This window comes from Colius striatus, chromosome 1 (genome assembly GCF_028858725.1).
Source record: "Colius striatus isolate bColStr4 chromosome 1, bColStr4.1.hap1, whole genome shotgun sequence".
Lineage (NCBI taxonomy): Eukaryota > Metazoa > Chordata > Aves > Coliiformes > Coliidae > Colius > Colius striatus.
The window spans coordinates 125,115,407-125,142,284 of NC_084759.1; the positions used below are offsets into that span (position 1 = coordinate 125,115,407).

Consider the following 26,878-nt stretch of genomic DNA (forward strand, 5'->3'; position numbering starts at 1 on the left):
TTAATTTTTCACCCCTTTCCTATATAAACTTTTCTGGAATAAATGTGAAAAAATCTAAAGAAACAAGGAGACACAAAACATTTTAAAAAAACAAAATACATAAAGCTCACGTTAATCAATATAAACTCTTCCTACTCAGTAGAGTGATTTTGTTTAATGCAGAGAAGGTGGAGTCTATAATGATAATTTCTTTAATGGGATTTGCAGACAGCTGGGGTGGGAGGTATACTGCCTTCTCAGAGCACTGTCTTTTAGGGCACGTCCCCACATGTTCACTCACCTCAAAGGTGTTTTGCCTGACTTGTTCAGCCATCTATTTCAAAATTGCTTACATGTTGCCTTCCAGAGGAATTCAGAAGTACACAAGGAGGACGATTCTAGACTTCAGAAAAAAAAGCCTAGGACATTGATGCTGTATGAATTCTTCAGTGCTGTATAGGGTCTTTGAGAGGGGTAGGCTGCTGGCCAGCTACTTCTAAATCAGACACACCTTTGGGTTGGGCTATTTTGGAAACTAAGTACTTGATGAGGCTCAAGGTATGGTCACTTGCTAGGGACAAGTGATTTTATTTTGTGTTTTTACATGTACTTTGATCACCTGACACAGCTGATGGACAGTCTCCTCTGTAAGTAACAGGCTGAGGACGTAGGAGTGCTGGCTTGTAGTGAGCCTTCCCTGACTTTTTTTCTAAGTAGGGATTGCTGGCTTTCAGATAGCTCCTGAAGAGAGAAAAAGGGGTGTGATATGGGGGTACCTTTATTCGGGGACAGTATGCCCTTTTATTTCCGGATTTGGAATGTACTAAGTCAGAAGTTGCAAGGCAAAAAATCATGGGATAAACATCTGGATGAAACCTACTTACTACAGCAAAAAAGGTACAGTGCATTTCAGCCTTCTGTCTTCCCTTTCTTATGCTACTCTCTCCTTGTAGCTGATTCTCACTCTTTTCCCTTAGGCTTTGTTTTGTCAGTAGATAAACTTTAAACAACCCTGGAGCACTTTTCTTTATCAGATTTCTTCTTTCAAGGTGGAATGTTTCTGGAGTTCCAATCTTATCTGCTTTCACAGGTGGGTTTACTAGGTTGCAATTGAATTACCCTGACTGCAGGACTTCAATCACAGATTAATAACTACTTCATTGGTAAAGCTCACAAGAAAATGCATGAGGGTTTGTTTGTTTATATAAATTCTTACTAGGAATGTGTGTGATGCATATGCTGCTGTCAGCTGAAATAATGTCTTTTTTGCAAGGATTCTGCTTTCTGTCTCTTAAAAAGTTGCCTTTACTGGAGGAAAGAGTGGACTTAGTCTTGTCAGAACTTAGTATTTAGTATTGTCAGAACTTCCAGGACTGAACTGCTGGTGTCCTGCTGGCCCAAGTGTCAATATGTACAGTGACTCCACTTAAACTTTATCTTATCAAGAAAATTGCGCGTGCCTTCACATGTGAATGCTGAATGAAGGCTGTTTGTTACTGCTGTGCAGGAGTATTTATGGAAATCAAACTAAATGTGTTTTTCATTGCTGCTTGCATGCACAAATGCTGTAGTACTCAAAATACAAGTTGTTCCCAATCTGTTATAAAATTTGGAGAGTGTTTTCCCTCAAAAAACTCTGAACACCTCTGGGGACAAAAAAGGGTGGCTGTGAGGGACAAAATCATTCTATCAATATATATGTGTGTATGTATACACATATATGTGTATAAAATGAGTAGGATAGTACCTTGAGAGGGACAGATACACATATCTGTCATTAGGGAAAGAACTTAGATATACCATGAACTTCCGACCAAGTAACAAAAACTGTTTTACTTCAGAGGAGCTGGACTTATATATGCTTAAAATGGGAGAGACAGTAGGAACAATAGCGTCTCCATAAAATGTTCAAGTGTTTAGTTTTGTGTTTGTTTATAAAAACTATCACAGATAACTGAAAAATAAGTTATCCACAAATTCTGTGACATCCAAATGAATGAGTGCAAAATAAAAAAAATATATATTAAGATTTTTATAATGTAACATTATCTTCACATTTTTTTAAGCCATAGAGATGTGAAAGGGACCTCTGGAGGTCTCTAACTTTTAACTTCAAGCTGGACTACTGCCAGCAACAAAATACATTGCTTTATTTTTGTCTGATTTGGTGTTGAAAGTCTCCCAGGACATCGTATCTAGGTACGTGTTACAGAGTTTTAGTAACTTCCTAATGAAAGGGGTTTTTTTTCCATATGTTCAACCTGAACCTTCAAAATCATTATTTGCTGTAGCCCCTTGTTTTACCATATGGTGTTACAGAAAAGTGTTTGGCCCCTTCCTTTTTGTTACTTCCTTCCACATAGGCTGCTATTAGACTGCCATTCAACATTCTCTTTGCTTGACAATACAATACTCATTAATCATGTTCTGCAGGCCCATGAACATCTTGTATATTGTTACTGATAGAGAAAAAATAGAAAATCTATCAGGCATATAAAGTTTTCTTCATAAACTTCTCTCAGATCACTATAGTGTAACCCCAGTGGTCCCCAAAACTAACATTTCTTTATACAACTCCTTGTAACAACATATGTAGTACATGCAATGTCGTCGTCCATGACATCAGGGTTGCAAGGGGGCACAATTGTCCCCTTCCATTTTTCATTCTGAATGTTTCCTACTGCTTTCACCCAACATAAATGAGCCTTCTGCTATTTGATCAGAAATTACATGGTGCCAATATGTGGATACTCTTCCTAAAGATGGACAGAACGATTTCTTCCTCTTATTATCGCATTGTTTCCTTTCTTGTCGCCAGAGATGCTCAAATGTTGAGGAGAAAGAACATGAACTATTTGCAGTGGACTGGAATCAGATCTATTGCCTTTGTATTCCTAATTATGTAGAGACAGAAAAACACAACAGGAAACCTTCTGTGGTGACTTGTTTATGGGAACTACTTTTATAAAGCCTTTGCTTTTGTGGAAAAACTGTTACAAGCTGAGACGTCTTTTACTTCATTTTGTTATTTTGATCTGGAATCTTAGTGTTGTGGCTCCAGCTTGAATTCTTCTTAGTGCTAATGGTACTGAAATATATACACTAAAAAGCAGCAATTAAATTCTACAATTACCTTATTGAGAGATAGTGGTAAATATGTTACTATTTAATAAGTATACTCTGACTGCACACAGAACGTCTGCAAGAGATCAGTGTTTTTTCCTGTCCTACAACTGGTGATGATAATATCTGAAAGCTAACTGGTTTGGTACTTCTAACCTTCACTGAAATTGCTGTTCATCCTCTTTCTTCATGTAAAATAGTTCTGTGAATCTTATTGACAGCTGATCTCAGCATTATCTATAGTGAGGGATTTATTTGCCTTAATCCTACACTGTATAACAATTCCCAAAGGGATATCCCAGTTCAGGAAATTTGATACAATCTTCTAATATTGAAGACAACTTTGAATTTATTTTGCCTTAATCTGCTGGTTTCTTTTTGTTCAAGGCTCTTCTTTTTAAACAGCCTGTAGCTCAGTGTGGAGTTTCAGATACAGTGATCACATCTCATATGTCCTTTCTAGTGTTACCTCTGAGTAACTGTGATCTATGTAGCCTGGAGCACATGGACATGGAAACCCAACATAGGTCATAAAGGTAATAAAAAGATAAATACTTATGAAAATTCAGGCCTGGTAAGAGGTGAAGTGGAATGATGTGCCTGTCACAGTCTAATAGATCTTCTAGAAATTATGAGATCCATTGCTTGATTTATTTTTTTTTTGGTCTAGCTTTTAGTATAAGAGGTTCTAAGGAAATGTCAACAAAATCTCCCTAGCATGTAATTTTAGAAATACCACCATATGAGAATTGCATTGTTCATTAAAAAGAAACAATAAATAAATTACAGCAATTAAGTCCATGAACCCAGGACAATTATGTTATATTTTTATTTCAGCTATTGCCTGTCTTTATAACTTTGATTGACAAATATTCTTTTCACTCAGAGCTGCTGTTTGGGGGTTAGGGATATTACCTGGCCTTCATGAGATGCTCTGAAGCTTCATCATTCTAATGACAATTAAATATTTAACTTGTGTGGTACACTGGAAAAAAAAAAAAAAAAGAAAGCATTCTGACACATCAATTAACTGTATAAACCTGTGTTATGAAAAATAATGTGTTAGAGGTGCAGGGCACAATATGTATGACTTGCAGAAAGCTATGGTTATTCCAAACATGTTGGAATAAAAAATTGACATCCCCTTCAGTTTCCACACTTTTTTGTAGCTCTTTAGTCTCACAGACATAGTAGTGAAGTGCTTTGATTATCAGGAAAATAAACATGGCACAAATAAAAGGTAGCTCAGCCTAATGCTAGTAAGTGAAATTGCTTAAAAGTTGTAGAGGGACACAAAAAGCCTTCAGCTTCTATGCAAGTATTTCTCAAGCTGGTAAGGAATGAGGCAGGTACCATAGTTTTGCTGTTCATTTGTCTAAACAACATTACAGAGTTTTCAGCGCACAAATTAACCTAAGACTGTCCTGTCTTAAAATCTACAATGCCTGTCAGTATTAACTGGTTCCTTTTCTCCTAAAGATGATGGTGACATAAAGATGCCATGTCCAAGTTCAACCACCTCATTGGTAATACGTTTCCATAACAGGGCTTCTGAGAAGTTAAGATGCAAAGAACAGCCTGTTGGAAACTAATGCTGCATGTAAAATATATCAAATTCATCACTGGCAGCATTTTTTATTATTTTTTTAATGCTGTTATATCTTCATCCTAATGGAATTTTTGAGTCTAATAATGGAAAACAAGCTTCCTTAATTTCACAAGTGTAAAGGTTCTCCAGAACTCATATTACCCCAACAATGTACAGACATTTACACATCTGACCTCAGAACCTAAAATGTGGCTTAGGCTCATAAATTTAGGAAGCCATTTGCCTTCTTAAAATTTGCTATAAGTTTCCTTGTAAAGAAGTAAACATGAAATTTGCACTCTGAAAAAAAAGGCCCTAAATTAAACAAGTAGTTAGAGAAAATTAATTAGACACAAGGTAAGAAAATAAAACTGTAAGAAAATCTCTATTGAAGAGGGTAGAAGTTTTGATGCAGGATGAAGTTATGCTTCAGATAATAGCTTTGTTTTATTAATAACTCAGTGATAATTAAAATAACTAATACACGATTAATTGCTAATCCAGTTCTAGCATGAGATTATCCTTACAAGTTTCAGATGCAGAATTTATAAAAAGATTAATGGAAGGAAATCACCCTGCTGGAAGCGACTGTGCAAGATTTCTATTGCTTAGTCTGGTACACAGCTAAATATCTGAAGGGATAAGCCTTCCCTATCAGTTTCTTGTCTAGTAGCATCAGCAATTAGTAACTTATTTATTTCCAGAGAAGCTGTTTTTAATGTCAGATGAAGGGGCTTTGACATACATGCACCAGAGGTTCCAGTTAATTTGTTGAGTCTTGTCAGTACTGAAGAAATTTGCTGACCCCATTGGTTGTCTAAACCCCTATTATCTGACTCCTTTTCACTTTGTGCTATTAGTTCCTAACTCATTCGTTAGCATCTTGTTAGATGATTGCATTGCTCCTCTTTTTGTTAGCATCCTCTGAGCACTCCTCTCCTGAAGTCTTGCACACATTTACATAAAGGTAACAGCAGAAGGAAGAGAAAAGATGAATCTCCTTTGGCAATTTCATGAGGAGGTATTGATCATAGATATGCTGAGAACCACAACAGGGAAAGAAAAGAAAGCTGAAATAACATTAATTTATCACTCAGAAAGAATTGCTTTAGACCCTCAGTAGCAACAAAGATGTTGAAGCATCTGGACTGCAACTCTTATGAGAAGCAGCTGAGAGAGCTGGGGATGTTTAACCTACAGTAGAGGAGGCTGAGAGGAGATATGAACACTCTCTACAACTGCTTGAAAGGGAGTTGTAGGGAAGTGGGGATCAATCTCTTTTCTCCAGTAATGAACAACAGGACATGAGGAAATGAGCTCAAGTTGTGCCAGGGGAGGTTTAGATTGGACATTAGGAAGAATTTATTTATCAAGAGAGTTGTTAAGCATTGTAATAAGCTGCCCAGGGAGGTGATGGAGTCACCATCACTGGAGATATTCAAAAGACAAATAGATGAGTTGCTGAAGGATATGGTTTAGTTTAGTGATTGGCTTGGCAGTGTGAGGTTAGTGATCTTACTCAATGATCTTAAAGGTGTTTTCCAACCTCAATGATTCTGTGATTCTATAACTGACATAGCTATGAGGATAAAACATGAAGCTATCAGATGCCAAACTTAAACTGGACCAAATAATAGATCTCATACAGTGAATGACACAGAATCTGAGAAGGGAAGGAAAGAAGAGGAAAGAGATGATATGTTGCATGTCTGGTAAGCTCTGTCTTGAAAAAGAAGTTGCAGATCAATTGTTTTTCAGACAGCTCACATATTCAACATATTTCCTTGTTGTTTTTCCAAAATAACCCTATAAATCTGAATTCTCCTCTTTATACAGAATTAAGACTTATGGACCTGTCCTTACATTCTTTATTTCTTCATGATATCAGGATGCACTCCAAAAGAAGTGCTTAAGACGATGGAAATTCAAAAGGATACATATTACTAGCAGAAAGTGCTTGTGAAATCCTTAACCTTGTTTAAAACTATTTTGCATGACTCCCTCAGTCAGAATCTGACCTACATTCTGTCTTCTCTTTGTTTCACAATGGATTTTTGGGTGTTCCTGATTTTGTCCTCACCTACACTGAAAAACAACTCACAATTTCCTAAGCATATCATTCAATCATCTGCTAAGAAAACTGACTGAGAACAATACAGGACCAAGTCTTAGTGCCTTGACCGAGTTACATTCCTTAGCTCAGTAAGAAGACCCCAGGAGCACTTCTAGGTTTTCATTATCCATCAGAACCACTCATTAGCTATATAGCTGTGCTTATCCTAAACTGATCTTACAAGGCAACATAAGTACTGCCTAGTGTTACAGACTTAGAGGGATAACTTAGTGACCCTTGACTTGATAGCTAAAGAGAACGATTTAGGACAGAAGCTTAACTTACATGTGCTGAACTATTTTCTCAGAGTACCTAAATAGGTCTCTGCTGATTCAGTTTCTGAAAGCCACTCTCTCCATCCAATGACATAATGGTACTTTATGGAAACTACTATAGGCAGCTCTATTAAGAGACTAAGTTACAGATTTTACCTGATGCTGCTTTACAGGAACTAGACTTGTAAAATGTAAAATTAATGTTGTGTTTGATGGATCAGGAGGGAAATTGGTTAAATATGCAAAAATCAAACTGTTTCAAAGGTTCTAGATTCAATGTGGGGTTTTTTTAAAGTGAATTTGCCTTACCTGGTACTTGTCATTTATATGATCACCACATTGCTGTAATGTATTACAAATGAGTTGATAATTATAATGGCATGTTTTAAATGACAGTAAAATATTTTCCCAATTATGAAACAGAAAATTGAATGAGAGTAAAAGCATATGGTGTAAACATATAAGTCATGAACCTTTGGTATCTCTGGTTCCTTGAGTTCAGTTTGAGGTTGCTACAGTAAGTAGAAAGGTTTGACAATTTTGTCTAAATTTCTGAAAACTGAGCGTAGTAGTTACTAGGTGTCTCCCTCTTAGCAGGCTCATAATTTAATTAGTTGTTTACAAGGGCTTTGGAGAATTTTGTGAGAAAGGTATTACGTTTATGTCCTCCCACACTGTCTCCTGACCAATCCTTCCTCCTCTCTGAGGTCATTTGAAGGATAAAGACCTACCCAATAAAGCATCAACATATTAATTGTAGTATTGTTTATGCTGTTGAAACCCCACCTCCTTCCCACTTCCTGCTTCTCAAAAAACACAGTCTTTCTCAGTCAAAATAATGTCAGAGGTGGCAAGGTTGCTTCACTGGTATTAAATCTTACAACTTTTGCTCAGTGTGCTTCTTTATTTTGTTACTATCTGTCAGATCACAGATGCAAGGTTCTCATCAAATCATCTTTTAAGTAGCAACTAATGCGACAGACATATGAGTAAGCTAAAGAAGAAATACATCCCAAAGTAGTGAGGCTAAGAGTTTGAAGGATACATAAAAATACCCCAGGATGGTTTGTTCAGGATGTTTCTTAATATTTTGTTTCTATTTCTCCTCTGTTCTTCATCATCTTTTTAGTCTAGTTTCTAATGACTTAGATAGGGATGCTGTTGATGACAGGCAGTGCTCCTTTTATGGGATGATAACTATAACGTTCACTTATGGTTTTTACTACTTGTAGCCCATGCCCATTGATTTTTCAGTTATTCAAATTATTCCTATTTATCTGTGTAATTCTGATACTTTTGTTTTGCTTTATTCCCCAAGCTCTCTCAAATGTGTCAGAATCTTTCTGCTGTAAAGGTGTGCAGAACCCACACATGTCAGGTGGACTAACTCCAGAGAGGATGGTGTATGAAGTCTGGGGGGTGGATTTGCTTCAAGATTCTAATGTTCATAAAAGAATAATTTAAATCATGAAATACATCTTTCTGTAAGACACAGAATGGATGTTGCCTGCTTTTCTATTGTTTTTCTGTTAAATTACCTTATACCTAATAAGCACAAGTTCTGAGAAAACAACTTGAGCCATTTATATTCTTTCTGTCTCCCTGGTGTGGGTTTTCATGTGGTTTATAATAGAGTCAATAGGTAATGTGTACTAAAATCCATGTTATCACTAAATGCAAAACAGCTATTGCTTTAAATAGTATTTGCTCTATAAACTGTATCCCCAAAATCTTGTAGATAAATAATACAAGAATATAAGGAAGAACTTTGGAAATGAGAAAGAATTGAACGTGTTTCCAGATGTATGCTTTGTGTGTGTGTGTGAGACTGACATCCAGTCTATTGATGGCTTTTAGATTGTGGTAAAAGGATTGACAGGGACTGGTAGGAAAATGAAGGAGGGCTTTTCATCTAGGTCATATCAGCTTGAATTTGTCATTGTTCTACTGTGTTCCTTAGACTTACTCCATATCACACATTACAACTTGATCTGATCCATGCAAGATAATTAAGAACAAATTAAACACCTATACTACAACAAGAAAGCAAAGGTGAGATAAAAGCACAAAAATTGCATCTGAAAAGAGATCTAAAATGGAACTTACCCTATTTGGAGAGAGGAATACCTTTCTATTTCATACTAAAAATTCATGAGATGTGGACTGTTCCTTTGGGTTTGGGGGTCTTTCTTCCTTCCTCTTAAATCTTTAGCTGATGAATTTAGGCTATTTAGAATTCTTTATTTGTATAAAAACAAAAATAAAAAAGGCAATGACAAAACAGTTTTTATTAATCAAAAGATAAATCTAAAAATATTTGAGGATAATATAAATATTTGCCTCAAATTAGTAGATGTTGTTCTAATTTTTTATTATTTTTGTGTGGCTAACTCATTATTTTGAACACTGGCAAAGCTTATTTGTATGCTAAACAAACAGGCACTGCAGTTAACTCTTTGCACCCTCCCTTCAGGTACTTGTTCATATAGATCCTGAGCTTTCTCTTTTCCAAGCCAAACTGTCCCAGTCCTCTTTGCCTTTCCTTGCATGAGGGATGCTCTAGTCCCATAATCACCTTTGCAGCCCTTTGCTGAACTCTCTCCAGTAGCTCCATATGCCTTTTGTATTGAGGATCCTAGAACTGGGCACAGGACTGTATGGTTTTCAAAGCTGAGGGGGAGGATCGCCTCCCTTGACCTGCTGTTTGCATCAAAGGACTTTGCTGTAGTGAAGTTTGGTGGCTCTACTTGTAAATTCTTCATTAGCCCTGAAGGATCTACTGAAACAAGCCAGTATTTCATGAAAAACTCCAGGGCATTCTTCAGTCTGGAACTCATTTGATGGCATATGCTTTCCCAGGACAGGCATACATTTCAGTTCTCAAGTTCCTCGATTTTCTCAGCATTGGAAAAAAAAAACCAGTGTAGTTAAGCCTTCAAATTTTTCATCATAACTTTGCATGATGAGGAACTACATTTCTGAGCTCATTCTTTTAATCATATCATATGAAATGTTGCTATAACACAGGGATATTTCTTGTTTGTACTTTTTTTTTTTTCATCCATTATGGAAGTGTAAAAATCTACTAGCTTTTTCTGGCTCCTGAGGTAACTAATCTACTCACTGGAGGGATATCAAATGACCCGTTGTTTGTTATCTTCTGTGCCTCAAAATGTAGGCTATAGAGACCAAAACATTCCGTTTGTTTGTTTCTTCTATGTTTCCCTCTGCTGCCCCCAAATGGTTGAGCATCAATAAGTCAAAAGATGATGAACTATCTAGGTTTATAGCATTGAACTTATCTGGTTTTGCTGCTTCTTTTTCTTAGCCCTCTGCCCCCAAAAATAGAGCTGTTAGCTATTCATTACCAGTCTTTCAGTGCAAAAGGCCATGCTAACCCTTACCAGACACTTTTTCTTGACTACAGGATCTGGGAATCCCCACTCCTTCAGGCTGCCAAAGAGAACAATCTCCCAGCCATTAGGAAACTTCTCACTGACAGAACATGTGATATATATCAGAGAGGTAACTCAATTATTTGTGACAAATGGTCTTCTGTGGAAGCAGATATCCTGCCACAAGATAACAGTGTGTTTACTAGTTTGTTAAACATTTGTATTAGCAGACCAACTACTTAACTTTTATGTCTGCAGCTTTGCAACAGAGTTTACTGTGGAAGGTGGTCAGTGGAAGGGCTGTGTGCTCATTCACTTCATGCCTGAGTGTGCTGTCACTTACAAACATCTGAAGTTTCTGTTCAGCTTTTAGATTTTGATGGAGAGAAGGATAGAGACTATATAGTTATGTGCCTGTTACCATGTCATATAATGAAGCAGCGCCTGGCAGTACTCAAGGGAGGAACACACACAATAGATAAATTTCTGCTTTTGTCTCATACAGATGAATGTCTAAATTACTCACATTCCTCTCCTACTGTTTCTAGGTGCAGTGGGAGAGACTGCCCTTCATGTAGCTACTTTGTATGATAACGTGGAAGCAGCAGTGACTCTGATGGAAGCAGCTCCTGACCTCATCAATGAGAGGATGACATCAGATCTCTATGAAGGTGACATCTCAAGGAAAGGGGATGGGTAGGATTCTTATCAGGGGAGAGAGGAAGCACTATCAGTACATTTAGGAAAGTGGCTTATACTGTTCCTAGTTCAATATATTGCTAAGTGCATCCAATTGTTTTTTTTGGTGGGTTGTAAAGTCAATGTTCATGAATTAATAAAAGGAATGAGACTTCTGGAAAACCTGTAGTTCAACTCTCTGCACATAACAAGGATAACTTCAAAGCTAAATCATATAGCCGTTATACATGCAGTCCCAAAAACTTAAACTTACCGTGACTGAAACATGAACTACAGGCTACTGATCAGCCTGAAGCTGTTTTCTTGGAAGGTATGGTTTTGTTTCTGTGTCTTACAGGGCAGACAGCTCTCCACATTGCAGCAGTGAACCAGAACATCGCTTTGGTGAAGGCTTTACTCAAGAGAGGGGCCAATGCCTGTACAGCACGGGCCACTGGGCACTTCTTCAGACGCAGCTCCCAGAATCTTCTCTATTTTGGTACAGCTTTATTTTTTCCCTTTCTGCTAGAGGATGGAACCAGCAGAGTGATGAGGGAATATAAGGGAGGCTTCCTCTAGTTCCCATTTAAACAGATAAGCAGAGGCTCCTGTCTCCATGTGTCATCAGTCAGATGACACTTTTAGCAGATGACACACATTTTAGCAGACAGTAGACTCCTTTTGAATATGTACATACTACAGAAATACAAATATATAAACCGTACACGTTTAATATATTTGCATATATGCACACATATATCCTGCAGTAAAATTATAATTTAATTTCTTCCTAGGAGCACATACTGCAACTTACTTGTCAATCTTCTTATGAAGATAATGTCCTGAAAAGAATACTTCTTCCTTTTAGGGTTATGTGGGGAAGGTCTTCTTTTCCTTTCTGAGTAGGATGAGGAGAGGGTCTGGAAATTTACAAGTTACCTGAAGTAGTTCTTCCTTTCATATCCTCTGCTTTATAGCATGAATGGTTTTCCCTCTGCATGCTTCAACCTCTCCTGCCTCCTGGGGTCTTCATGCTGTTTCTCTCCATTCCTTTCTTTGCAGGAGAGCATGTTTTATCATTTGCTGCCTGTGTGGGAAATGAGGAAATTGTACGGTTGCTCATTGAAAATGGAGCTGACATCAGAGCTCAAGATTATCTGGGTATGTGCTGTGGGGTCTAATGAATTACACATAGTATTTCTGAACACTTTAAATCATGCTCTGTCATCTGTGCACATACATGTTTTTCTCTCATTGCAAATACTATGAGATGAGGGATGTGAGGAAAATTAAAGCCATCAGTCAATTGCGAGTCTTTTCACAGGACTGGGCTGTTACACATACTTCATCTAGTCTGCTTCCTTCATAGGTAACACTGTTCTTCACATCCTCGTTCACCAACCTAATAAGACGTTTGCTTGCCACATGTACAGCCTGATACTTTCCTATGACAGGAACAAAGAAGGACCAGGATCGCTTGAATTGATTCCTAACAATGAGGGGCTTACTCCATTCAAACTGGCTGGAACTGAGGGCAACACTGTGGTGAGTTTGTGTGACATGCTTGCCTCCATACAAAAGAAAAAGAGAGAATTTGAAATAACATAACACACACCAAGGCAGTTTGTGCATGTTCTTAGGGTGTAGAAGATACGTGTTACAAGAAATGTCTTTATCCTAATGGAAGAAATGAGTGCTTAGAGACTAGATCTTTTGACCCAATTTTTGAAGCATTTCACTTAAACAGGTGTAACAGAAAGACCCATCCCAAGTAATCTTTTGAAAGTCTGACTGAAATTATCATCTTTGTTGTCCAGATTTCATTATCCTAAATATGACACATGGGAAACTTCTTCAGGTATCCATAGACATTTTTTCATAGACAAAACCTCAAAATTTACTGCAAACTCCCATCCTTCCCTTTAACAAAAAAAGATGGTTAATGTTTCTTCTGTAGATCCACAAAGGAGAAGATTCTTTCCCTTGCCACACAACTTTCCTGATAACTTGTACAAGAGTATAAAAGGATTTTTTTCCCTAATCCACATGTAATTCCATATTAAACCCATCGTAAAGCTATGTAACATCCAAATAATTTTAGCAGTTTGATTACAGTAAAAATCACTCATCCTTAACCTCAGATATAAGCTAATAATTAAATGGGAATCAGAAAAAGTTCTTCCACTTCTTATCCTGCTGTAATTTTTTCTGAAAGATATGAGAACTATAGCAACTATCATGCTGGAAAGCTGCTGATATCCTTGACCCCTTCTTTTCTCCTCAGATGTTTCAATACCTTATGCAGAAGCGGAAGCACAATCTCTGGTCCTTTGGTCCCTTGACAACTGTGCTCTATGATCTCACAGAAATTGATTCCTGGGCTGAAGATCAGTCCTTCCTTGAGCTCATTGTCTCAACCAAGAAGAGAGAGGTACTGTGGACACCACATGCCTTCTATGTGTAGAACTGGGTGACTATAAAAAGAGAAGAATGATAAGTTTGAAGGTTAAAGTTCTTTAATATAAACCACAGAGCACAGACTTTGTACCATGTGCTGCAGGGAATACATGAAATATAGCAGCTTGTTAGTGATCTGGCTACATCTGATGTTTTATATACTGTTTCTCCTGAGGTGTGTAACTTTCAGATAATTGAAAGAACTTAGTATGAGCAAATTACAGGAAATGACATTGTGTGATTGATTATCTGCTTGGAAGACTGTCATGGGCTAGGATTCTAGATGGTAGGAGTGCCTAAGAAAGCTGGTCAATCTTCAAGTGACACTTCCTCCAAGCCCAAGATCGGTGTGTCCCCACAAGTATATTATCAGGAAAAAGAGGCAAAAGGCCTACATGGATGAAAAAGGATCTACTGGAACCACTCAATGAGAAGAATAAAATCTATGTATGGTGGGAAAAGGCCCTGATTGCTTGGGAAGAGTATAGGAACATCACCAAAGGATGCAGGGATGAAACCAAAAAGTAAAGGAAAACAAGAAGGACTTTTTCTAATACATCAGCAGCAAAAGAAAGATTAGGGAGAATGTGAACTCACTGATGAACAAAGAGGGTGTCCTGATGATGGAGGAGGCAGAGAAGGAGGACCTACTGAATGCCTTCTTTGCCTCAGTCTTCACTGCCAAGGCCAGCCCTGGGGAAGCCCAGCCCCTGGAGAACAGTGAGACAGTTTGGAGAATGGAAGACTTTCCTGTGGTGGATGAGGTTCAAGACATGTTGGGCAAGGTTGACACTCATCAATCTATGGGACTTGATGGGATGCACCCACAAGTGCTGAGGGAGCTGGCTGATGTTATTGCTAAGCGGTTCTCCATCATTTGCAAATGACTGGGAGCACAGCTGAAGTGCCTGAGGACTACAGAAAGATCAATGTCACTCCAGTCTTCAAAAAGGGCAGGAAGGATGTCCCAGGAAACTGCAGGCCAGTCAGCCTCACCTCCATCCCTGGAAAGGTGGTGGAACAACTCATCCTGGATGTTATCTCAGTATACACAAAGGAAAAGTTGGTTGTTGAGGATCTCAAAACAGACTCATCAAGGGGAAATTCTCTTTGACCAAACTGATAGCCCTCTATAAGGAAATAATTGGCTGGCTAGATGAGGGGAGAGCAGCAGATGTCATCTAGCTTGACTTCAGCAAGGCTTTTGACACCATCTCTGATAATATCCTCATAGGCAAGTTCAGGCAGTGTGGGTTGGATTAGTAGACAATGTGGTGGATCAAGAACTGGCTGAATGACAGAACCCAGAGGGTGATGATCAACAGAGCTGAGTCAAATTGAAAGCCTGTGGCCAGCAGGGTTCCACAGGGGTCAGTTCTGTGGCCAGTGTTATTCAACATCTTCATCAATGGTCTGGATGAGGGGACAGAGTGTACCCTCAGCAAGTTCACTGATGATTCATCAGAAAACTGTACTGCCATTCAGTGAGATCTCAACTGGCTTGAGAGTTGGGCAGAGAGGAGCCTCAGAAGTTTCAACAAGGACAAGTGCAGAGTCCTGCAGCTGAGAAGGAACAACCCCATGCACCAGTACGGCTGGTGATTGACCTACTGGAGAGCAGCTCTGCAGAACCTGGGAGTTCTGATTGATAACAAACTAACCATGAGCCAGCAATGTGCCTTCGTGGCCAAGAAGGCCAATGGCATTCTACGATGCATCAAGAAGAATTTGAGGGAGGTTCTTCTCCCACTCTTTTCTGCACAGGTGAGGCCTCATCTGGACTACTGTGTCTGGTTTTGGGCTCCCCAGCTCAAGAGAGACGGGCGCAAGACCACCAAGATGATCAGAGGACTGCAGCATCTTTGTTATGAGGAAAGGCTGGGGTACCTAGAACTGTTCAGCTTGGAGGAGATTGAGAGGAGACCTCATTAAAGCTTACAAGTATTTAAAAGATGTATATCAAGAGGATGGGGCAACATTTTTTTCAGTGATAGGACTAGCAGTAATGGGTAACAGCTGGAACACAAAAGTTCCACTTAAGGAAAAAGTATTTCACTGTAGAGGTGAGGTAGCACTGGAATGGTCTGCCCAGAGAAGGTGTGAAGTTTCCTTCTCTGAAGGTTTTCAAAATCCACCGGGACATTTTCCTCTGCAACCTGATCTAAGTGGACCTGCTTTAGCAGGGGGGTTGGACTAGACGATCTCTAGAGGTCCCTTCCAGTCCCTACTGTTCTGTGATTCTGTGATTAAATATCTCACTCATTCAACAGGCTCAGAGATATCTGTAACAAGTACCTCTATAGTAGCTCTAGCAAGCAGCTTTCTATAACTGTGATACTGATGAACTCTCACAATGTCCCTGTGAGACACAACTATGTTCAGAATTCCTAGACTGGAGTGCATTTTAAAACTACTCATTGTTATTATTGCCTTCATTTAATGACATCTTCTGTCCAAGTTAAGACTTAAAGTGAACAAATTATCTCTGCTGTACACTCAAGAACTTGTAAAGGGATTACTAAGATAAAAATATCAGAATGTAATAGCAAGTATAGACAGCCTTGGCAGTCTTCTTAAGACTTCCAAGGTACGCTATCCTGTCAATTGTAATAATCTTAAATAATACTAGTAGGATAGGAAATTAATCAGAAAACACTGTAATTGGTAAATTCTACCCATCGTGTATTGTTTCCTCCTATCAAAATTTTAGGCAAAACTTCTCTAACAAAATTTCAGCTACTGGAGAGTTCTGCACAGTGTGGAAGAAGTCTATGAAACTACTGTTTGCTTTTATTTAAAATCCTCTACATTTCTATGTGTGGTGGTACATATAGAAATTCAGGTGAAAGCAGACTTGTGTCAAAAAAGTAGAACAACCTTAGAAGTTGTCCAGAAGTGTAAACCATAATACTAAAATAAAGAATATCATGCCTCTGTCTTATCTCAAAATATATACTGCACGCAGATCCAAGACTCCTAATTTCAGAGGTTAAGATGTCCCCCAAAACCATGAGATATTACGATGTGTTTTCCAGAATACTCTTAAATATGAGGAGTTGCAATTTTGCATGCATAACTAGCAATTCTTCTTTGGATTTGGTATGTTTGGCCCGAAATGTTTTCTGTCTCCTCTAGAAGAATGCTATGTGTCATCCCATTCTATCGTCCTTCTCCCAGTCCAGTATTGGTTCAGACAAGCACCTTTAGACCCCAATCGGAAGCAGGATTCTCTTGCATGAAGGGGTATGCACACACAAATAGGTACTAAGACATGTTTTCTGACCCTTAAGTGGATGAAAAGTGGAAAAAAAATAGACACGAACTAAGCTAAAGGAAGGTTATAGTACACTTCAAACTTATAGAATCCTTTCAAAGAGGAAATTTGCTCTCCTATGTGAAGAATTCTAGAACACTGACTTCTACAGAAAACAGAACACCTAAGACTATCTAGGTAGGTTCAATATAGCTCACTTAGATTTGATTCTTTAGAATATTTTTAGGCCTTTCAGGAGTTCTGTTAGAGTCATGTCCATTTACTGAAACACACATACTCCTTGCAATTCACTCAATCTGTCTTTGACTCAGTTACAGGAAACAGGGCAATGTAGCAAGAGAAGGAGGACATCTAGAGTGCAATACAAGTTATCCATTCATGAAAATTTGACTTATGCCTCCATCTAGCTTACTGCAGTTGTCCTCTAAACATTCCAATAGAAAATAGGTCTAGAAGCATTTAATAAAGTGTGTGTGTCAAATTCATAAACAAGGTGTAAAGTACACCCTGTTTGTCATACTTGTACTCTGTCAGTCTTCTAGCAGAAGCTGAATAGATGATTTGATCAGGTGAACTGAATGGCAATCTGTAGGACCTTATTGACTACAAGGTTATGTTAGGATAACCACATAACTAATGAAGATACTTCCACTAGGTGCCTGAAGGTATGTGATAGGGTTACTTGTAGCAGTGGTGCTCTAAGGACAAAGATGAAGCAAAATCTGTAGGAAGAAGTAACGGCATTTATTAGACAGTTAATGTAGCTGCAATTTCATCTTGTCCTAAGCAGTTAAAAAGACTGGGATGACGCTGATCTTTCCAAGTTTTACAGTTGTCATCTCAGCAGCAAATCAATCACTCAGAGGCATAAGAAGAGATGTTTGATTTTTTTTTTCCCATAACATTTCACTGCATTTCTTTACCCTTTATATGCATGTGTGCAAATTAACAAGACCAATCATAAGGGTATTTAAGAAAATTTCTGGATTTTACCTGTTAGTTTGTGAAATTCAGTTGTATGACCAGAGAGTATTCTTCCCTTCAGTGATCATAACTCCACTGTTCTTATTTTTTATAGATCCACTTTGTCACTTCTAAAACTATGTTCTCAACTTCTTTGATGAAACTTTCTTTTTGTATAGAATTCCTCAGCCCCACATTATGTATGGATATAAGCAGGTCTTTGGCAGAAACGTAACCCCAAGGTACACAGCAGTGCTATCTTACACATCATGAAAGATGCATCAAAGTTTTTGTTTATTCATAGAAATATATATGGTATTCTAGATATATTTGTGCTGCACCACTGAGATTCTAAATAGAAGGTCCAAAACTTTTGAATAGTCTAAAAGCAGTAAGTTGAAAGAGCCTAGGTTTTTTTACAGTATAAAGGATTCTGTCAAACGCCATTTTAAATAATACTTTTCATTTTCTCTAACACATGCTCATGTATTTGAATTCAAGGACCTGGATCATAGGTTTGTCTTGAATGTTTATGTGTCCAGGCCTATGCAGACAACAAACTTATTCCAGTATCTAACAGAATTTTCTTGTGCTTCCCATTGGTATTCAAAAGCTGTTCTTTGCAGGATATAATTTTACTTTTCTCTTTTTCAAAAGTTTTTTATTAGCAAACTGAGCAAATTCAAACCCACTTGAACATTTGACTTTTGCAAAATAAATTCAGCCTCCTAATGCCAAATAGAATGAGAATAGTTTGTTAACATTCTCCCATGAAACAGTGTGAATGATGTTGATAAACAAATGCCCTTAAGGCAATTAATTCCTTCTTTCCATCTTTCTCAGGCACGCCAGATCTTGGACCTAACACCTGTGAAAGAGCTGGTGAGCTTGAAGTGGAATATGTATGGTCGTCCCTATTTCTGTTTCCTGGCTTTATTCTACATACTCTACATGGTCTGCTTCACTATGTGCTGTGTCTACCGACCTCTGAAACCCCGAACAAGCAACAAGACAAGCAGCAGAGATAATACAATCTATGTCCAGAAAATGCTGCAGGTACTGTGTCTATAGAAACCAAAGCCCCATGGGCAGCATTTGGCAGTTCTCATCTAACCTACTTAACTGGAAAGTCCAAGTCTTTCCCAGTTCCCAGCTATTGCAGCTGTCCTTCTTCTCTTTCTGCCAGATGTGAGGAACATGAGGTATGCTCTGTTCTCCATTACTGGGGCTGCAATAGTTCCAGTGGCCTTGTCAGATCTAGTCATGTTTATTACAGTAAATGTGAGCCTTCTTTTCTCCTATTGTCTTTTTAATTTCCTTTTGCTCACTTTAAAATTGATTTTTACTTTCCATTCACTCCCTTTTCCTCTTTTTTCCAGGAATCATATACGACATATGAGGATCAGCTGAGGCTAGTTGGGGAGCTGATCACAGTCATTGGAGCTGTAGTAATTTTGGTCCTTGAGGTAAGATAAACTGAGTTATGTAGTTTTGAGTTTCGTCATGACCGATTTTACTTACTTGTCATGGTTTAGGCCCATTCAGGAACAAAAGGCCACAATTAGACTCAAGCACCACAGACTTAAGAATTCCCAAAGCGGAGGGAGTGCTTAATTGCCACTTATGGTCCCAGCTTAGGGAAGAAAATAGAAAATAATTTAATCCACTACCAACTAAAACATAATCATAAAACCCCAAAACATAACTGACAGAAAAAACCACAGAATGGTGCAATGATGAAGAACACAGCCAGCCCTTTAGGACCACCTTCTCCCCTCCCCTCCCCTCTTCCCGGGTTCAGTGTCTTCTGATGGCTCGGGGCGGGGGAGGGGGCAGGTAATGGGGGTTTCAGTCAGTCTATTCCTGATGGCTTCTGCCATTTGTCTCTCCTCAGGGTGGGTGGGCTCCTCGCCCGTCCTCTCTGCTCCTATGCAGGGTACCTCACACACATGGCAGCCCTGCACGGGGTGCTCAAATGTGTGTTCATCCCAAGGGCTGCAGCTCCTCTGCTCCTCTTGTGTGGGTCTCTGGGACTCACAGACTCTCCCGCACAGCCTGCGCCATGGCCGCCTCCTCACACAGTCTCCTGCCCATCTGGGTGCACTCACACAGAGCTGGTGGTGGCTCTCAGTCCCGCCATTGCCCTCCATGGGTTGCAGGGACACAGCCTGTGTTCTTGCCATGGGTTGCAGAGGGGTCTCTGATCTGGTGCTCCTTCTTCCTTCCTCCTTCTCTGACTGTGGGGTCCGTATGGTTGTGTCCATCTTGTACCACTCTTACACGTCCTCCCAAGCACTTCAAATTCCTTTCCTTAAATAGTGATGGCAGAGGCGCGAGATTGGCCCAGCTGGGCCAGAGGTGGGTCTGAACCCAGGAGCAGGATGAGAGTCCAAAAACTCTTTACTGCTTCTGCACTGCAATCCCCTCCCCCTGTTACCAAGCTGTCGTGGTTTAGGCCCATCAGGGAACAAAACCACGATTAGTCTCGAGTACCGAAGTGGCTGAGAATTGCTCAAGGGCAGGGAGGGCTTAATTGCCGCTTAAGGTTCAGGACAAAACAGACCAGGCCACTCGGTTTGGGGAAGAAAACAGAAAAAAACAATTTAATGCAACATCAACTAAAACATACCCCCAAAAACCCAAAACATAACCAAAACGAAACAACACAGAGTAATACATCAATGAAGAGTCCAACCAGCCTTTTTAAGAACACCTTCTTGCCACACCTCCCCTCTTCCCGGGCTCAGAGCCCTGATCCCGGTGTTTTTACCCTGTCTCCTCCTGAACGGTTTGGGGGGGCAGGCAGTGGGGGTTTCAGTTAGTCTGTTCCCGATAGCTTCTGCCGTTTGTCCCTCCTCAGGACGGATGAACTCCACACCAGTCCTCCCTGCAAGTCCGTGGGGTAACTCACACGCACGGCAGACCTGCACGGGCTGCTCCAATGCGCACTCATTCCAAAGGCTGCGGCTCCTCTCTGCCTCTCGTGTGGGGCTGCTCTGTGGCACGCAGGCTCTCCAACACGGCCTGGGCCATGGCTGTCTCCCCACACAGTCCCTCGCCCGTCCGGGCTCACTCACATGGAGCTGCTGGTGGCTCTCAGTCTTGCCACGGATCTCCATAGGTTTCAGGGGCACAGCTTGCATTCTCGCCACGGCTTGCAGAGGAGTCTCTGGTCTATTGCTTCTCCTTCCTTCCTCCTTCTCTGGCTGAAGGGTCCGCGTGGTCGCCTTCATCTTGTATCACTCTTACACCTCCTGACTCGCATTCCAATTCCTGTCCCTTAAATAGTGATGGCAGAGGCGCCAGATTGGCCCAGCCGGGCCGGAGGTGGGTCTGAACCCAGGAGCCGGGGGGAGAGTCCGCAGACTCTTTACCGGGTCTTCACTGCAACCCGCTCCCACTGTTACTAAGCCAGAAGCTGCTCCTTGCTAAACCAGAACACAAGCAAAAGCTGCTCCTTGCTAAACCAGGACATTACTAGACAAACAGGAGTTTGTGCTAACAACTTGGTAGGAATTATTTGCTTAGTCTAAGTGCTTTGATATATGTCTATAGCAGTAGACAGTCAGCAGTATCTATTAGATGAAACAGAGACTGTGACAACATACTAGTAAGACTCCAAGTGCAAAAGAAGCAATTAGGACTGGCCACACTGTGAAATACTCCCTGCAGGGTAATGCCACAATTCCTATTAGCATTATCTGTGGGTCCAGCATAATCTCAGTTACATGAGATTCTTACAAATCCTTAACCTAGCTCTCCTAAATAGTTACAGATTTAGGGTTGCTAGGTGAAGGCGTTTCTGTGTGCACACAGAAAAGTTTAATTTGAGAGCAATGATTGTATAGACTCTTAACAGGAGCCTTACTTACCCACAGTTCTGAGGTGGGTATCTTTACGTGTTCTTACCATAAACTTCTGTCAGGGACAACAGAATAGAACAGGTATCAGAATAGAGCAGCGAACAATGTTATGACTGTGCAGAGTCGAAAGCCATGGGAAGGCAGAAATGGAGTGCAGGTGCCAAGATTGATTGATGTCAATAAAGTATCAAGATACAGAATTTGGAAACAGAGCAAGGACATGAAAGGCAGAAGATTCCTTTAGCTAATGGCTAATAATAGTTTAATCAGTAAATGCAACTGTGGCTTTTATAAGGCAAAAATATAAGAAGCAAGGGGAGAGCAATAAAATGATTCTTCTTGCACTTGCATTTGGGGTCCATGCCGTCAATCTCCACAAACATCCAAAAGAAAATCCCAACAAAAGTTAAATTAAAATAAATACATCCCCCATTTGATTTTATTACAATATGAAAGAGAAATCTGACACTTTTATATGAGAACACTTGAATGACAATGCCGGGGTGAACTGAAATAAAACAGGGCTTGTAAACAGCTTTCTGTCTGCTCATATATGTTCTAAAAGGATACATCCTTCTTTCTGTGTTTAGTGAAGTCTCTGGGGTTACACTACAACTAACACAATGAGAATTACAATTAACTCCTTTGATTCCCCAAGAATCTTTTTTACCTTCTTTTCTGAGGCTCAAATGTTTGGCTGGTCTCTTCTCAGTAATCTACATGAACTTCAGGCTGCAACACTTCTCTGCCACATACCAAAATCTCTCAATCTGCCCAGGCAGTTTTAGATTTTCCAGCAATCTCTATCACATCCAAAGAGGGGCCCATCTGAATCAATCATTCTGTTTTTAAAGTAATATAGAAATCAACCTGTGAACCAGAAAACAAAGCAGATGCAGCTGGCCCCAAGATCCTGTGAATATTGGCAGTTACCATGACATTTAACAGTATAATAGAATCCATCTGAATCCTAAAGTCAATAGGATGTCTCTCCTAGATCCCAGATATTCTTAGAGTTGGAGCAGCAAAATACTTTGGACAAACCATCTTAGGAGGGCCTTTCCACATAATTGTGTAAGTACTCCATTTTTAAAGTCTAGTAAATATGTTGACTTTCGCTATCTTCGCTGCTGTCTTTTGCCAGATTAATTGCTTGCTTCATTCTTTTAGAGCATTCCTTCTCTTGATTTATATACTCTTAGTGGCTCAAATTGTGTGTAGGGAGCTGGGCAGTCTGGTAGAGCTGACAGTGTTGAAAGGTCTCTGCCTATGGGGCTAGGGCTGTATGTGCTTATCTTGGAATTTTTTAAAAGAAAACAAAAGGGAGGGTACGATTCCTTTATTGAAGGTTTTTTTTAATTGTCTCTTTTTCCTTTGCAGCATCACATATGCTTGTATGATTCTAGTAACCATGGTAATGCGTCTCACCAGCACAACTGGTGAGGTGGTGCCCATGTCCTTTGCCCTGGTGCTAGGATGGTGTAATGTCATGTACTTTGCACGAGGCTTCCAAATGCTTGGACCTTTTACCATCATGATCCAGAAGGTAAAAGACACAAACAAATATGAGTGTGTTGCACCCATTCTGACACGTCTTTTCAGATAAGTAGAACTGACAGAACACTTCTCCCTTAGGAACAGTATTAATGGCATAAGGATAAATTCTTGTCTGCACAGAGGATTTGGGATTTTCATATTCTCTTTTTAGTGCAGTTTTCTTTAGTCCAGGGATGATCTTAGAACCTGGAAATGGTTCACACAGGATTGCATTGTGACTTGGTGGGACAGCTGGGCCTTATGATGGCTCTGTCTTTGCTCTACAGATGATATTTGGAGATCTTATGCGCTTTTGCTGGCTCATGGCTGTGGTGATACTAGGTTTTGCATCAGGTGAGTCTACAAAAGCAAAACAGTAATACATTACCCCTGACAGCTTCTTTAGTATAAGTTAAGTGTGTGGGTTTTCATTGATTTATTTTCAGGTTGCCCTCTGAGTTAGCTGGCAAACACAGTGATGGTTTATAGCTTCTTTTTATTTGAGCATGGTAACTTTCCCAATACTGATTTCTGCTCTCATGAGTTTGGTTTCCAATTCTTGTGCTTTCCAGGGTAAAAGAAACTATATATATATATGTAGATGTGTGTGTGTGTATACACATATATACATGCATGTATATGTATGTTGAGGTTTAAAAACATGCTGCATTTATGATATTTGTCTTTGTAAAATTAGATTAGCACACATAGGTTTATTTTATCCTTGAAGAAGAAAAGATCACTGTTTTCAGAACAAATAAATAATCTAAGCAATTTTGAATAATTTTATAATGGAGACTGGTAATTCTAGACAACAATATGCCCTTGTTATGCCAGGTACTGCACTAGCATAGAAACACATGCAATTCCTTCCCAGACCACTTTATGTTGTCAGCAACTTATAGGACCTTGTTGTTGTTCTTGAAATGTGAGTCTCATTGTTAACACCTCTTCCTCCTGACCCCCCCTTGCTTTCCTCTAGCTTTTTACATCATATTCCAGACAGAGAACCCTGAAAACCTTGGGCAGTTCTACAACTATCCCATGTCCTTGTTCACCACCTTTGAGCTGTTCCTCACTATCATTGATGGCCCTGCAAACTATGATGTCGATCTGCCCTTCATGTACAGCGTGGTATACTTTGCCTTCGCCATCATTGCTACCCTTCTTATGCTCAACTTATTGATTGCCATGATGGGTGACACCCACTGGAGAGTGGCCCACGAGCGGGATGAACTCTGGAGAGCCCAGGTAATCTAGTTTAGGTGGTAGGGCATTTGCTTTGAATATAGAAGGGGAAGCTGTCCAGGGAAAATGTGCCAGAGAGTGCACTTACTCTGCCACCTATACACTAAAGGAAGTACTTTAAAACCTTTAAATTCTATTTTACAGCTTCAGCTATCAAATTTCTTTAATCCTATGAGTTTGAAGGGTCTAAGTGCAAGACCACTCTTCACATTTTCCCATGTGAAATTGTCTTTCAGTACTTCTTTACTATGTAGGTATTCCTACCTTATTTCACATAGCAGCTAGGAGGCCATGCTGCCCTTCTTGTTCATCCTGTGGTCTCCCTAGACGTTTGTTTCTTTAGTATGGAATCTCTTTTTAAAGAGAATTAAAGTTATATCTTTTTTTACAAATTATATTTCTGTGTAACTGAAAATTAAATTATAATTATAATTATAATTATAGGGATTGACTGAGGGGAGATGAATGGAAGGTAATCATAGAATCACAGAATGGTAGGGGTTGGTAGGGACCTTTAAAGATCGTCTAGACCTCTGCTAGAGCAGGTCCACCTAGATCAGGTTGTACAGAAAAATGTCCAGGCAGATTCTGAAAACCTCCAGAGAAGGAGACTCCACACCGTCTCTGATTAACTTGGTCCAAATATTGATTACAAACAGGGTCATAACATTTTTAGATCCATTAGGAGAAGTTGGCTTGACCCTCTTTCTCAAAAGGCAGAACAAATAAATCAGATCAGTTACGTAGCCACAGGAAATCAATTTGTTCCAATACTTATCTCAGCCCATGAGTTTTACTCTTTTCTTTGATTGTCTTCCTTATCCAACTGGAGGTGAGATGGTAGGTGAGTGGTGCAACCATGGTGCTTAGTTGTTGTCTGGGGTCAATCTATAGCATGGCACAGTTAGGACTAAAATAGTGAACTGCCTTATAGGGTATTGACTACATGATTTTTTCTTCATTACGTATGGAGCTGTAATATAATATGGTAATGATTCAGTACTGATGAAACTGCTAAATTTAAAAGAGAGTCTGGTTTTTAATTGTTTTTTTTCCTAATTCATCTGAGATCTTTGGTTCTTTTTAAATTCCGAAGGTTGTCGCTACAACTGTCATGCTGGAGCGGAAACTGCCTCGGTGTCTCTGGCCTCGATCTGGAATCTGTGGGCAGGAGTATGGGCTAGGAGACAGATGGTATCTCAGGTGAATTCTCTTCTAGTGTGTGCATGTAATGATCTTAGAAGAGGAATCAAATGTATGGATGTTAATAAAGAGCCTTTCCAGTGGCTTTGGGAGAAGTAAATGGAGCCCTGCCCTTCCAGAATACAGATCCAAATCTGTTTTCTGTCCGTGACTGGTAGACAAGTATTATTCCCCTCAGAAATCTATGCTGTGCAATTCCATGTGAAACCAGCTGATGTTTTCTTATCCAGTAGCCACAGAAGACAAATCCCAAAATCACAGGGATTATAAGGCCTGAATTTTTGTTTCAAACTTCTTACAATTAGTATCATCAAACTTGACTCTATGCTTAGTTGGCTGTCCCTATTCATCAGATGCATGAAATGACAGAGGCAGAGTCAATCAATTAGGCATTCAGCAGCAATTAACTGCATTACTGATGATTCAAAGCCAGAACCTGAAGAATTATAGACAAGATTTCTTTCTCATGTGAATCTAGTAAGTGAATTATATTTTGCAAAAACTGCATCAGGTTGCAAAGTCTTTGGTCCAGGACTTCACTTTAGGTATTGAAAAATGAACTATCTTTAGTCTAGGTACCACTACATTCACCATTATTTCTGATTTTAATCAATATTTATATCAAGGTGAGCAAAGATTAAAGTTTGTTTGGGCATATGTCTTTTCTAACTTGCTGATAAAGCCAGAAGGGGGAGTGGTGTTTGTATGAAATAGGACTTTCTGCATGTTTTAGCAGAGAAATTAACCTTGTGGATTTTCAGGTTTGCTGGGGAGAACAAGCAGACCTAAAGTTGTATCAATGTGCATCATCTTCAGTCCAAGGTGCAGAATATAACTTTGCAAGAGCAATATCCAGTGACAATTCTTCACTGGATGTTAAAAGAATAGAGTGCTGGTGTTGTGTAGTTCTGTTTAATTGAATGTATGTTCATTGTATATACTGTGGAACAGTATTTCAGCAGACAAGTTATACATAATGTAGAGGAGAGTTGAAAGAAGTGGAGCAGTTAAACAGAAGTACAGCAAAAGATAAGTGACATCCTGAGGCTAGCAGCCATGGAGTATCAGAGGAGGAAAAGTGAGAATAAAGGAAATGGATGCATATACATTACATTACATATTAATATATGGCTCACATACAAAGAATCTGGAGCTAAAGTCAAGTGGGGTAAGTCTGCCAATA

General features: G+C 39.5%; 1 protein-coding gene across 5 annotated transcripts in view; it reads left to right on the plus strand.

Moving 5' to 3' along the window:
• The first annotated feature begins 300 nt into the window (after positions 1-300).
• Positions 301-26,878, plus strand: part of LOC104550417 (transient receptor potential cation channel subfamily V member 6) — a 32,953-nt gene continuing 6,375 nt past the window's right edge. For 2 of the 5 annotated variants that reach the window (XM_062006681.1, XM_062006650.1), the window contains exons 1-14: positions 301-876; positions 10,506-10,603; positions 11,022-11,144; positions 11,510-11,650; positions 12,214-12,312; positions 12,521-12,696; positions 13,436-13,582; positions 18,689-18,901; positions 19,225-19,311; positions 22,706-22,782; positions 23,089-23,254; positions 23,532-23,598; positions 24,227-24,495; positions 25,589-25,695. In XM_062006681.1, the coding sequence (XP_061862665.1) occupies positions 746-876; positions 10,506-10,603; positions 11,022-11,144; positions 11,510-11,650; positions 12,214-12,312; positions 12,521-12,696; positions 13,436-13,582; positions 18,689-18,901; positions 19,225-19,311; positions 22,706-22,782; positions 23,089-23,254; positions 23,532-23,598; positions 24,227-24,495; positions 25,589-25,695 (1,901 nt within the window). In that variant the 5' untranslated portion in view covers positions 301-745. Of the gene's footprint in view, positions 877-3,565; positions 3,639-10,505; positions 10,604-11,021; positions 11,145-11,509; positions 11,651-12,213; positions 12,313-12,520; positions 12,697-13,435; positions 13,583-18,688; positions 18,902-19,224; positions 19,312-22,705; positions 22,783-23,088; positions 23,255-23,531; positions 23,599-24,226; positions 24,496-25,588; positions 25,696-26,878 lie in introns of all 5 variants that reach the window. The other 3 variants (XM_062006672.1, XM_062006659.1, XM_062006666.1) reach the window with 3 other exon arrangements.